Source organism: Drosophila obscura, unplaced genomic scaffold (assembly GCF_018151105.1).
Source record: "Drosophila obscura isolate BZ-5 IFL unplaced genomic scaffold, ASM1815110v1 contig_192, whole genome shotgun sequence".
In the NCBI taxonomy this organism is placed as follows: domain Eukaryota; kingdom Metazoa; phylum Arthropoda; class Insecta; order Diptera; family Drosophilidae; genus Drosophila; species Drosophila obscura.
The window spans coordinates 4,027,270-4,039,781 of record NW_024542781.1 but is presented as its reverse complement, the minus strand read 5'-3'; the positions used below and the strand labels follow the sequence as shown (position 1 = coordinate 4,039,781).

General features: G+C 42.6%; 2 protein-coding genes across 5 annotated transcripts in view; one reads left to right on the top strand and one right to left on the bottom strand.

The window, feature by feature from the left end:
- LOC111071053 (TBC1 domain family member 4) overlaps positions 1-6,197 on the bottom strand; it is a 30,254-nt gene extending 24,057 nt beyond the window's left edge. For both annotated transcript variants that reach the window (XM_022362154.2, XM_022362155.2), the window contains exons 1-2: positions 5,757-6,197; positions 4,850-5,179 (exon numbers count right to left, since the gene is read on the bottom strand). In XM_022362154.2, the coding sequence (XP_022217846.2) occupies positions 4,850-4,969 (120 nt within the window). In that variant the 5' untranslated portion in view covers positions 4,970-5,179; positions 5,757-6,197. The remainder of the gene's footprint in view (positions 1-4,849; positions 5,180-5,756) is intronic.
- A 377-nt stretch (positions 6,198-6,574) lies between these two features.
- LOC111071105 (ras-related protein Rab-23) lies at positions 6,575-12,398 on the top strand. 3 transcript variants are annotated; one of them, XM_022362241.2, is made up of 3 exons: positions 6,575-6,591; positions 9,094-9,485; positions 10,528-12,398. In XM_022362241.2, exons 2-3 carry the CDS (start codon positions 9,366-9,368, stop codon positions 11,212-11,214), a joined length of 807 nt encoding a protein of 268 aa, XP_022217933.1. In that variant the 5' UTR covers positions 6,575-6,591; positions 9,094-9,365; the 3' UTR covers positions 11,215-12,398. The 3 variants fall into 3 exon arrangements, with proteins under 3 accessions (XP_022217933.1, XP_022217932.1, XP_022217934.1); XM_022362240.2 differs by lacking the exon at positions 6,575-6,591 and having other exon boundaries at positions 9,035-9,485; XM_022362242.2 differs by lacking the exons at positions 6,575-6,591; positions 9,094-9,485 and adding an exon at positions 10,184-10,201.
- Positions 12,399-12,512: the final 114 nt, after the last annotated feature.

The window sequence follows — 12,512 nt, the reverse complement described above, 5'->3', positions numbered from 1 at the left end:
GGTCAAAAGCGGATTACCAACGGGACTTGAGTGACTTCCCCTCCGGAGCAGGCGGAAGGCGACAGGCGACCACAAAAGCACCAAAAGTGGCATCAAAGTAAAAGCCAAAGCAAAATAAGAAAATGAAACTGAAACAAGCGGCGTATTGATTTTCTTTGCCCCCACCACTCTCCGCAACCAGACCACTTTTCCACTCTTCGCCTGTGCTTCCTGTCACTTCCTCGCGCTGTGACGTCAATGAATGGAAGCACGCGCCGAAAATGTGAGAAAATACTCGTATTTGGGACTTTTTCTCCTGCCACCTGAAAGGCACCACCACCTGAGAGAGGTCCCTCTTCAGAGATGGTCAAATATACATCGAAGAGTATCGAAGGGATATCAGGTATCAGTTACGTTGTTCCAAATTAATTCATTCGGATATTTTAGATTATAAAAAATTATTACCTAAAAGTGGAAACCACGCGTCTCGACGTTTGAAGATTTGGTAACGTAACGCCAGTAACGTACGTTAGATACCCCTGAAAATTTAATACAATACAATACTTCTGATGGTTTTGGCTTATATCTTTAAATCTATACCTTCGGTTGTTGTAATTCGGTGACTGTAGGGCTACCTGATTACAATTCAATAGAAAACTTAGATTTTCAAAATTATACTTTTTTATAACAACAAAGTTTCCACTCCGCTTTGGACGACACTCACGAATGATGCACAGTGTACACTACTTAACTCGTTTTAACAGTTTGCCGTAGTGGAAATTCATGGTGCTTCATCGCCCACAGTCAATCATCCAAATATTAATATTATACTTAAAGCCCTCATACAATACTTAAAACAGATCTCTCAGTAAATTAAATGATTTCTCAAAAATGTTGGAAAGGAATAGAATTCTCTTAAGGCATTGTATCCCGAGACCACACCACTCGGGGATCCATCAATCTTTTCACACTAATTGCCAACCGATACGAATACGATACCCCGAAAAATATATGCACACACTTTTCATACTACATACTACACTTTTCATACTTTAGCAACTTTCTGCGAATGTTGTTGCCTTTGTCCATTCAGGCGTCACGTCATCGGAGCGAAGCTGACAGAAAACTTGCACCATGGAGGCACCTCATCTGTGACACAGTTGCCGGGAGCTTTTGGTGCGGTGGGTGGGTGCCCCGCCCGTCAAAGAATCCAGCTCTTGTTATAATTTTCATGCGCTATTTAACATAATAAAGCAATAAGCAGCCACACAGAGGAAGAGGAAGAAGAGGAGAAAGAGGAGCTTCGGCAAGAGGACAATTTTATTTATGCAGTCCCACTCTCTCCTCACTGTCCCACTGGTCCACACGAGAGAGATTTTCTCACATTCTCTCATGATGTCTCTTTCACTCTGGGTGCGTGTTTATTTAGTGTCAATTTACATGCAGCAGAGAGAGAGAGAACCATCAAAAGAGAGAGAGAGAGAGAGTGAGAGGGAATACTAACAACTTTATTAAACAATTGCGTGCAGGCTTGAGTAAATATTTAAACAAGAAAATACGAAGCGAATTATGGTGCCCGGTCTCTGAAAAGTGTCAGCTTCATGGCCCACCAAGTGCCAAGTGACAAGTGGATTACGAGAGCGCGGATTAAGTGTCACTCTAGCCAGAGCTAATGGTTTGTGAAAATTATGTACCCAGGCTGCAAAAACCCAGAGAGTACTCGTAATTATAGTTACAGAATAGCCGAGAACCATTTCAGAAGTGCAGGCTCTATAAATGATATTTATAAAGATGTTTCCTTCTTTCCGCTGTTTCCACACCATTGCACCTCGGTAGGGTCTATGCTCTTCTGGCCTTAAAGTCAAGTTATTTATTGAACTATTCAGAAACTGAATATTTCGTATGGTAGATAACCATTTCCGATAGATAGTACCATAAATCACTTTGTGCAATGAGTCCCCGATTAGTTCCCCAAGTAGAACTGGTTCCAAATCACCTTTTGTAAGACTTACAGAAGTGATGGATTTCATTTAGACTATTATTTATGTGTGCAATATTTGTTTCTGAGTTGCTCCTACGAGTATAGCAATTTTAGAAACCATGGAAAAACACAGTTTAATTTTTACTGAACACATTTTTTTGAAATATATTCTTAAATCCAATCAGTGGAAAAGCAACAGTTGTTGATTGGTTTACTAAATCTAAATGGGGATGTGCAGCAATTACCTCAGAAAACATAACAAGTGCATAACATGATTTTTGCCGATCGATAAATAATAGTGCTTCAGATACTTGTAGCAGAGACTATGAAGATGTCAACAGAATTTTTATTTTTAAAATTTTTAACGTTTTGTTGAGCATAAAATTAACAAACAAATTTATTGGGAAGCTCTCTAAAACCATTTATGGTAATCACTCTAGAATTGATCTATGTACTAGTTTTTTTAAACATACATTTATTTTTATTTGTAGAATGTTGGGCTATTCAAACCATTTTGTGCATATTTATGTATTTGCAATTCCCAAATAATTATTACCCAAGCCATCCAAACATTTCCATTCAATAAATATTTGGGCAGAGTCTGTAAATGCTCCGGATAAGGGAGAGATTGGTTTAGGATCCTTTCGGGCCCTCGTATTCCCCTATAATCATAACATATTGCAGTACGAGTAATACTCGTAAAAACGTTTTAGCACAACTGAAGAAAGTGTATTGTATTCCTATTCCCCGCAGGGTTCTGGCCAACTTAAGCTGAACCAAGTATATAAATGACACCCTGGCTGTTTGGTAAGCTTCGGGATGGGGCTTTGTGGAAAAGTGCTTGTGCTGAAGGTTCCTAAAGCCAACGACCAATCCCCAGGCCCTCTCCGGGTACATTCAATAAGCATCAACAACAATTGCCAACGGCAGGTGCAATCCCTCCAGCATCCTCCGGGGCATGGCCACAGGCACGTAAAAAGGATTCATTTTAATGCGGAGCGGTGCTTCGGGCCCCAGCCACCCGCAGCCACCTGTCATCCCCCTGAATGAAGCCAAAATGGACAAAGGAAAGGCGAGTATTCACGGCAGACTCTTTGCAAAGCTTTCTCATGTCTGAGGCTCGAATTAGAGCGGGATTACAGTGCGTTTCATAAGCATATTTGAAATTCACAATTACAAATATTGCTATTTTAGGATTTGTTTCTTAGGCAACGATGCTACCCCATGATCTCATTCTATTATCTATATATGACTCTAGTGATTATTGTATGCGTAATAAAATGTAATGTATATATGTATGTGTATATATATGAACGTATATTATAAAAACGATCAAAAGAGGATGGAACGACTATTTTCTTACTATTTGTTAATCAAAAACCTAGGTAAGTTGATCGCTTCAACTCAATTCGAGATCATTCTATAGGACTGTGAGTGTTACGAGTGAAACCACGCAGATGCACGCTCCAATTTAAACCTCAAACCTTGAGCGGTACCTATCGAATCAAAGTAGTAGGTATCCTATAGTTCAGATAAAGACTGAACGCTTTCTACTTGTCTCTTGAATTGCATATTTATGTAGTACACATATGTACATTTGTATGTGGAGAAATACTCGTCTTTGGTCGTGGATAACCCTCGGGGATAGCACTCACTCACACGCCCAGTTGATGGCTGGCTAATTGCGGACTTAGCTAAAATTAATTTGAGCCGTCTAATAATATTACCCAAAGGGTACCAATGGGTTGTGGTGAGTGAGTGGCCGAGTGGGGCGGAGGGTGAGGGCGAGCCAACTTGTTGCCCCACGTGCCACCCTTCGGCGTATGCGTAATCTCTTCTGGTCCCAGCAGGTCACAACTGGCACAGGTGTGTTTGTTTGTGTGTGTGCATGTCACCCCCGAATCAGTTTTGGGACGTCACAATCGTCCGTTTCTTCAGTCATCGTTTATCTTGGTTCTATTTTTAGGGATACCCCCATTGGCCGCCCCCCAGTGAGTGGCGGCTAATGGGTCACCAATCGGAATAATCATTCTTTATGGAGCGCAAAATTATTAATTAAATTTCATTTGCTTTTCGGACTGCCTCTCTCTCTGTCTCTGTCACCCGACCCATGGGCCCATAATTGATTTACTGAGCCATAATAATTGCAAATTGCTTTTAATTGTTTTCGCCAAAGGCATAAAAGTGATAGGAGAACCAGAGAGAACGATATATACAAGTAGGATAAATATGTAGTACGATGGGCATTGGATTGGATTAACAGGAAACACCTTTGGAAAGGCAGGTGAAATATTCTGTAGAATATGAGCTCCTTCTTTAGTTGGCAGAATACGTAATGACTGGAACTGAATAACTATTCATCATGATTACTGGATAATTCATCATTTCTGGCAATAATGCAAATAATAATATTAATAGCATACGACTGTAATATTTGAGACAGGTGTTTAGGAGTTTAGAAGAATGTGCTAAAAAGATACGCTCCGCAGCAAGAATTCCGGAAAGAATTTCGAGATTTAAAGACCAGCCGTTTACCAAAGTATTTTGAAAATACTCGTAGTTTATTTTAGTGCTTGGAAATTATACTATGGGGAAACCGATTTACCCAATCGTACTAACATTCAGTGGAAAAAAGGCATTAGATAGAAGGGGACTTCGGTCCAGTATAATCTCGGATATCAGAAATAATAATTATGGATTCGATAAATAAATTACCTGCTGCTTTCCAATCCATCGTAGTTAGAGGTTTATTTAGAGAATGTATAATTAATGGATTCAATTACTCCACTAAAACACTGTGTACCTCCCACCACCCCGTAAACCCGTAATAATATTGATAACAATTCGCGTAGTACTCCCGCAGTTCCCCCTTCTTTCAATCGGACTCACCTTTGTGTAACTCTCCGTGGATCGTATGTCGTTGATTGTCCAGGGCAGCATGGAGGCGGAGTAGCGGGGATCGACGGATGCACTGCCGCGATAAGTGAGCGAGACGAGACGCGTTTTCATCTTGCTTCGCTCCTCTGGTATCCTTTGCCTCGAAATCAAACTGAGTTACGTATTTTTATTGCACTTTGCGTACTCAGCGTCCTCTGAGCACTGATGCCGCACAATAAATTGTTGAAATTGTAAGCCAAACTGAGGTGCGGACCATTTAGTTATGTATTTTGCATTTTGTTTGACATGCAAATGGCTTTATAATCGTTTTTTTAGCGAGCGCTGCAGAGTTGGAATCAATATTTAATGGACACTTGGTGGGGGGCAGAGAGAGACGGGACATGGGAGTTGCTGATGGAATTCGGAGTTCGTGTCCTGAATGAGTCACCTGGGGGGAGTGTCCTAGGGGGAGGAGGGATGTGCAGGGTGCCACCCACCTGACTGCGCCACTTGTGTTTGCGGGCGATACGATACGAGATATGTGGGGGTATGTGCTGATGTCCTGGGAAACATCCGAGGGGAGCAGCGAAACTTACTATCAGTATTGATTTTTTTTTCTGCCATTCGCCGTCTTTGTTTTCCCATATTCATGCACACACACTCTAACAGGGACAGAGGCAGGGTCGGGGGCAGTGGCAGAAGAGCAGCACTAAATGGGTGAAAGGACAACTTGGAGGAAGGAGAAGAGAACGAGCCACCCCCACGGCTAATGGGAAGATGGGCAGACTGGTAGACGGGCAGCCGTCGCCACCTGGAGCATAAGCAGACCGACCAGTGTCGAAGGCGGGGAGAGGGACTGGGAGAGAGTTCACCCCTAAAAAGGCCAATGCTGGAATTTACTTTTGCATAAACTTTTTACTTTTCTATGGTTTCCACACACATACACACACGCACGCACACCAATAGTTTAATTTCTTGCCTCTGTGTTGGTATGTTTATGTGTGCACCCACACAGGCACAGACGCGCGAGAAATTTGCAACAATGAACAGTGAGAAATAAACACGGGGAAGTCCGCAGACAAGTTCCACTTCCTTGCACGGCTTCGATTCGATTGCTCTTTGCCTCTACGGATTTGACAATTCTCTGTCACTGCGTCCTTCGTCCTGCCGCCTGTCGAGGCACTGCGCAGGCGCCTGCATGACAATGAGATTTGTTTATACGCGGCACAATCTACTCTCTCGCTCGTCTGATCTCATTTATTTGCATATATTTGTATTATGTTATGTATTAACGTCATCACATCACATCACTTGAATAGACAGTTAAATAGTTAAATAGTTTGCAGAAAATTGAACAAATGCGCGTCGTTGTGCAAAACAGCTGTTTGCTTCTTCTCCTTTTGACATTCGCTTTTGACCAGTGCTGCAAATCGTTGATGTTTGCGCGCCAACCCTTGAATATTTAAATATTAAACAAAGTGTTAATGTTTTTTGCTCTATACAATACATAATAATAATCAAGGTCATAGGCTTTTAAATAGTAAGTATTCGTTTTCGAATTAGAAAAATTTAATTTTCAATATCAAATAAATCATAATAATTTTTTCTCTCCTTTCTTTTCTTTTAGGCAGCCCTGGTCGTTTGAGCCACTCTTTCTTCTTCTTCTTCATCGCCCTACCTTGGCATGCCTTGGCTCGATGCCTCTTGTAAGCCAAGCCACCTTTTCATTTTAGCTGAAACGCGCTAAGCAACAGGTGCGCGTGCGCTGTCCACTTTACGTTTTCTTTGATATTTTTCATCGCACCTGCAGTCTCGTCTCCCTGCCCCTCTGTGGCGCCCTAGGCCGCTCTTTGATCGTGTTTGTTGTGTTGTGTGTGCGTGCTAGAAGAAGAGACTTTCACTACGGGTCACTTTTAAGACTCAACCCCAAAGCCATCCACAGCTACAGCTAGCTCCAGCTCGCTCCGAGGCTTAATTAATGCGCTTCGCACGCGTTGTCATAGCCATATAGTAGTAGAAGAGCCAGAGCTGGTGACAGGGCCAAAGCCAAGCCAGAGCCAGAGCCAGAGTCGGCGGCCCCAAACGAGTTGTTGTGTTTATGGTTTTTACTCTGTGAGATTCGTGTTTTCGCATTCGCGCATACTCTGTGCTGTGTGTTTTGTGTTGTCTTTTTGTAATATCTCGGCTTCTTTTCGTTAATTTCTCACCCAGAAAACAGAAACACAATAAAGCCGAGAGCAGCTCCCTCTCCCAGTCCCCTCGCCAGTTTTAGTTTTAGTGAGAAAAGGCACTAAAGAGTTACATATGAAAAGAAAAACGCAAAAGACGGTTGTCGCCGCGGATTGGATCGGCAGAGTGGTACCGTTAGTGCGCGAGTGACTGTTTAAACATAATTTAAATAATGAGGAATCTGCGCTCGTAATTGATTTAAGTAGCGCAGCAGACAACAACACCAACAACAGCATTCATTTGCATAATTTTCCTCTCACACACAGACACACACTCACACACACAAAGAGAGGACAACAGACACTTGTGGTGCTCACAAACAAAGAGCGAGAAAATTCGTTGCGCTTTTAGCTGCCACTGCAGCGCACTGCAGCAGCAAGTGCCATTTGTGTCGGTGTACGTAGATATATGAATGGGTGTGTGTGTGTTGTGCAGTCATGTGTGTGCACCAGTGTTGTTGGGTACTTAAATGGGCAAGTTAGAGTCCACATTCCACATAGAACAGAGCAGGAACAGAAACAGAAACAGAAACAGAGAAGAACAGCAGCCAACCATTGTTGGCCAAGAAACGGCAACTTTATCTATTAGCTTGTGAGCAAATTTCAAAATAATTGCCCATACACATTCTCTGACCGATGGAGGAAAGAGAGTGCACTTGATGTGCATTATTTGTAATTTGTGCTGCATCGTATGTGCCATGTGTGGAGCGGGAAGTAGCCCCTTGCGCCTGTGTGCAGCTATTTTCCACCTACACACACACACACACACACACACACACACACACATAATGCATGAACATTCACATTTGGATTTTGTGTCAAGCCTCGACAGCTTCGCGGCTCTTTTCTGGCCCACACACATGTTTATTGAACTGAATCCATAACCCTGCCGCTGGTGCTCTGCTGCTGGCCTTAATTAGCATACGAGTAACAATGGACAAAAACGACAACGGCTTGACCCTCCGAGATGAATAGAGATGGAGCAGAAGAATGGTCACAGTAGTATAATTAGAACGGGCGAAAGGCGGCAAAGGTTGCACAGTGGGTTGAAGTAGTCTCGGGAGTGGAGTGAAGAAGCATCTGCTCGCCAATCCGGTGTGACCAGACCGAGTGTAAGATGGAATGAGACTGATAAAGAAGATATCCATCCACAAGGAGAAAGATTAATGAATGAGAAATGGATAAGACATGGAACCAGAAACCAAGACCTCGAAATTCAAATGCTATGATAGATCTCAATAATATAAAAGTATATGTACCAAATGTGTCGAAGTTTAAATAAATCGATTATAAAAAGAACAGATAAGATACATTTACAATTTTACCTATGTACATATGATATGATCATTTCTCTTGAATGAACACATTCAACTACATACTATGTATGTAAGTACCTATCTAGATTCAAGATTTTAGTCTTTTTTTTTTACATATGTATGTATTGTATATATACATAAATGTCTCCATTGTTTACTGGAATATATTAACACTCAAATTCTATTTTGAGCAGCTGAGACCCCCACATATTCCAGTCCGTCCGCCCACAGCCCCGGCGAGAGTCAGAGGCCAGAAACTGTAAATGTAAATCCAGCATAAGCCAACAACAAAATACAATTTTCAAAGAATTCATAAGCACGCGCTAATGCGAATACTAATTCCATGACCGCTCCCCGTCCGATCTGCGATCTGCCCCACTCGACCACAACCACAACCAGCACCAACACGGCCAGTGCGTGAGGTGTCTCGAAGCACCTGTTGTCGGACGAAAATCGGACAACGTAACCGACTGCCCCTGCGTGCTCGGGTTGCGTCTGGTTAGAAGACGCACTCGCACACTCGGCCGCCTCCGGCCGGGAAGGAAAGAAAGAGACCAAAAAGAAAAATATATATAATAATAATTATAAAGAAAAAGAAACGAGAAACGAGAAAACTGCGCTGAAAACCGGTTAATGTGAAAATGAAAGAAAACTTTTGTATTTTCTTTGGTTTTCCTTGTCGCTGAAGAGTTGGTTTTTCTTCTCTCCACAGTTCGAATTTGGTGAAATCAATGCGTAGAAAGTGAATCCGAGGTTGTCGCTGACGTTACGCAAAGCCGTGGAAAAGTGAAAAGCCACGGAAAACCTGGCCGCTCTAAAAGTGCACCTAAAGTGCAGCTGCCCATTTGGAAATTCGGCGACTGATACTGATTGCCGTTGCGTGCGCCGCCTGCATAGCTCCCCTAGCCTCTAATTGTCGGCTGTCCGACCGGAGCAACACCTGGTCGAGCGCCGGCCCCCCTGCCGGCACAGAGCGGCCGCCGCATGCGTCTCATCCAAACGGCCACCGGCGGTGCTGCTGCGACTGTTCTGCAGTCCCACTCCCAGTCGCAGTACAACTACACCAACATGCGCGAAGATGATATCGAGCTGGCCATCAAAGTGGTAAGTCTGAAAGGCTGTTATGAGTAGCAGTGGCAGCACACCGCACCTCACCTGAGAGATCAAGTCTGGACTCGAGAGGCTGCCTCTGGGTCTGATCCGAGGCAGTGCTCGTGCTTTGCCAATTATACAACTCTTCAATGCTGATTCATTTCTAATTATTTGCGTCGATTGTAAAAGAATGTTTGGACGTATGTACATTGGGCTAAGGTTAGTTACTCCACTAATAGCCCAAGAGATTTGCTTGATGATCTGGTAATCGTCAGCTATGACATGACAGACAGACCCAACACCATCACTTGACATATGTTCATTACCCCCAAAGGGAAGAAGTAACAAACAAATAAGATTCAATAAAGCACAAAATTCTATTTAATTTTCTACCGATTTTAGTTTCTAAATTTATTGACGCTTAGCTATAATTTCATTAATTTTGATGTGCTTCTCTTATACGATTCTTGATAAAAAAGTTCTTTCACAAAGTAGCTCTTGTTTATTAAATCGCAAAAAATCGGCCCAATCTCGAATGACGGAACAATGTTTCACTTTTATTACCCCAGTAATTTTTAAGGGCTTTAAATTTAATAACTTTGAAAATTAACACTTAATACTTCACAAAACAAGTATAAGTACTGACTACAAAAAATTTTATTCAGACAGTCTTGCCCAATTTTTAGATTTTTTAAATTTTGTAACGTCAGGATATACATGTATTGTGTGTAAATATGTACATATTTTGATCTTATATATTTAAAGCCGTGTGTCCGATTGTTGTCATTTACTGAACATAGTGGTAAATTCGACTTCTTCATTTTATTTGATTTTATTTATATTTTTTAACGTTTTGTCATACGAAGGAGTATCGTTAAGCCAGATTTTAAATCCTCAAATGTAACACAAAGAGAAGACGACCCATAATTTCCCAAGTCGAGGCAGAACATACTACCGATGAAACATATTATTTCATGTCAAGCATCAGCTGAATCAAACTTATTAAAAGAATCAAATTGTGGAAAGGAATTTAAAAAGCATTCTCTATTCGCAGGTAATTGTTGGAAACGGCGGAGTTGGGAAATCCTCGATGATACAGCGCTACTGTAAGGGCATTTTCACCAAGGACTACAAGAAGACAATCGGAGTGGACTTCCTGGAGAGGCAGATCGAGATAGACGGAGAAGATGTACGCATAATGTTGTGGGACACAGCCGGGCAGGAGGAGTTCGACTGCATAACGAAGGCCTATTACCGGGGGGCACAGGCGTCAGTGCTCGTGTTCTCCACGACGGATCGTGCCTCGTTTGAAGCCATCAAAGACTGGAAGCGCAAGGTGGAGAACGAGTGCAACGAGATACCCACGGTGATTGTGCAAAACAAGATTGATCTGATCGAGCAGGCGGTGGTCACTGCCGACGAGGTGGAGACGCTGGCCAAGGTGCTCAACTGCCGTCTGATACGCACGTCCGTGAAGGAGGACATCAACGTGGCATCCGTGTTCCGCTACCTGGCCACCAAATGCCATCAGCTGATGTCCCAGAGCTACGACCAGATCGGCAGCCAGCAGCACTCGTCCAGCCATCCGCCCTATAACAGCACGCCCACAATTAGCGCCTTTAGCCCGACCTTCACCAAGTCCAGCAGCGGCACCATTGTGCTCCGTCCGGCCAAAAAAGGCAGCGGGTCTAGTGCTGCGAGGAAGCGAAAAATAGTTCTCAAGAAGTGTGGCATCTTGTAAGGGAAGGGGATCATCGCGCTGGATCAACGCCAGCCAGGGGGACGGTGCCTGCTAGGCAGGCAGTCAAGCAGGGAGTATGGATGGATGGAGGAGATGTTGGCAATTAATAACTGGAGCATATTTAACGCTTAATTATTTATGAGCCTAATGAAGTTGTGGCCAGGTGGCGGTGGCCAGCCAACCGTTGGATGCAACCACAGGCACAGCCACAGCCATTCACTAGTCGTGCACAGACTCCGCGTGATGTGGCCCAGACATGCCAGAAAGAAGCGATAATCCGAAACAGTAAAATTCATCTTCGGGACACACCTCGAAGTAGAGATACCCTTGCAGATTTAAATACATATTAAATGCATAAGGAACTAATATTTAATCCAGTTGAAAGATAACAAGTTTTCACTTTGAGAAGCGCTCCGATGATGTGGATTTACAAGTTACAAAATATATTACATATGTATATCCAAACCATCCGTAAATACCCATCTATTGTACACCAATATCTAGAATACTCTGATCAGTTATCCCTGACAAGTTGTGCATTCGATGCTCACTTACACAAATTCATTCTCAAAACAATAGTACCCGCGGGTTCTGCAAGGGTATCGAGCTCTCAAAACCATAACCAATATGCATTATCTTATGTGGCTACTCAAAAATTACCCTAATTAGCTATAGATATCAAATATTAAACCAGATGGGATGTATTGTACTGAAATTATGCCCCCCTCCCCTTTGTATAACGGAGACTGATGCAGCAATGCTCCTCATATCGGATATGTACATATACTTTCATATGGGTTCGTACTGGCCTAACCAATTATTAAAATTAAAAGGCTATTAACCACGCTAGCGCAGCCCAGATGTTCATGTGAGATAGATCCCTCCGCCAATTAGCTTTGGAGAATGTGCAATTTATAATTCAGCTTATATAATTATTAGCTAATTCAAAGTCATGACAAAGCGCAATTCGGCTCGTCTTTATACGGCACCAGTTTCCAAAGTTCTACGTTCTATGCAAAATTCCACATCGATTCCCAGCGGAGTCTATTTTACTCGCAAGACGTCTGCACAAGTGGACTACTCGTATAAAAAATTAACAAACTTTATACTAAGCCCATTCTCATATTGTATCTATACGTTTAATGTTTGATTTAAAATATACAATTAATAAATTATTTTGTGTAGTTATATGGGCCCACCCATGAATTTTAATCTAAAACCAGCCACAAGGGCGGGCATAGAACCCCAAGAAAAATGTAGGGAGTGTTTAACACCCGTCCAGAGGGATAGATCATATG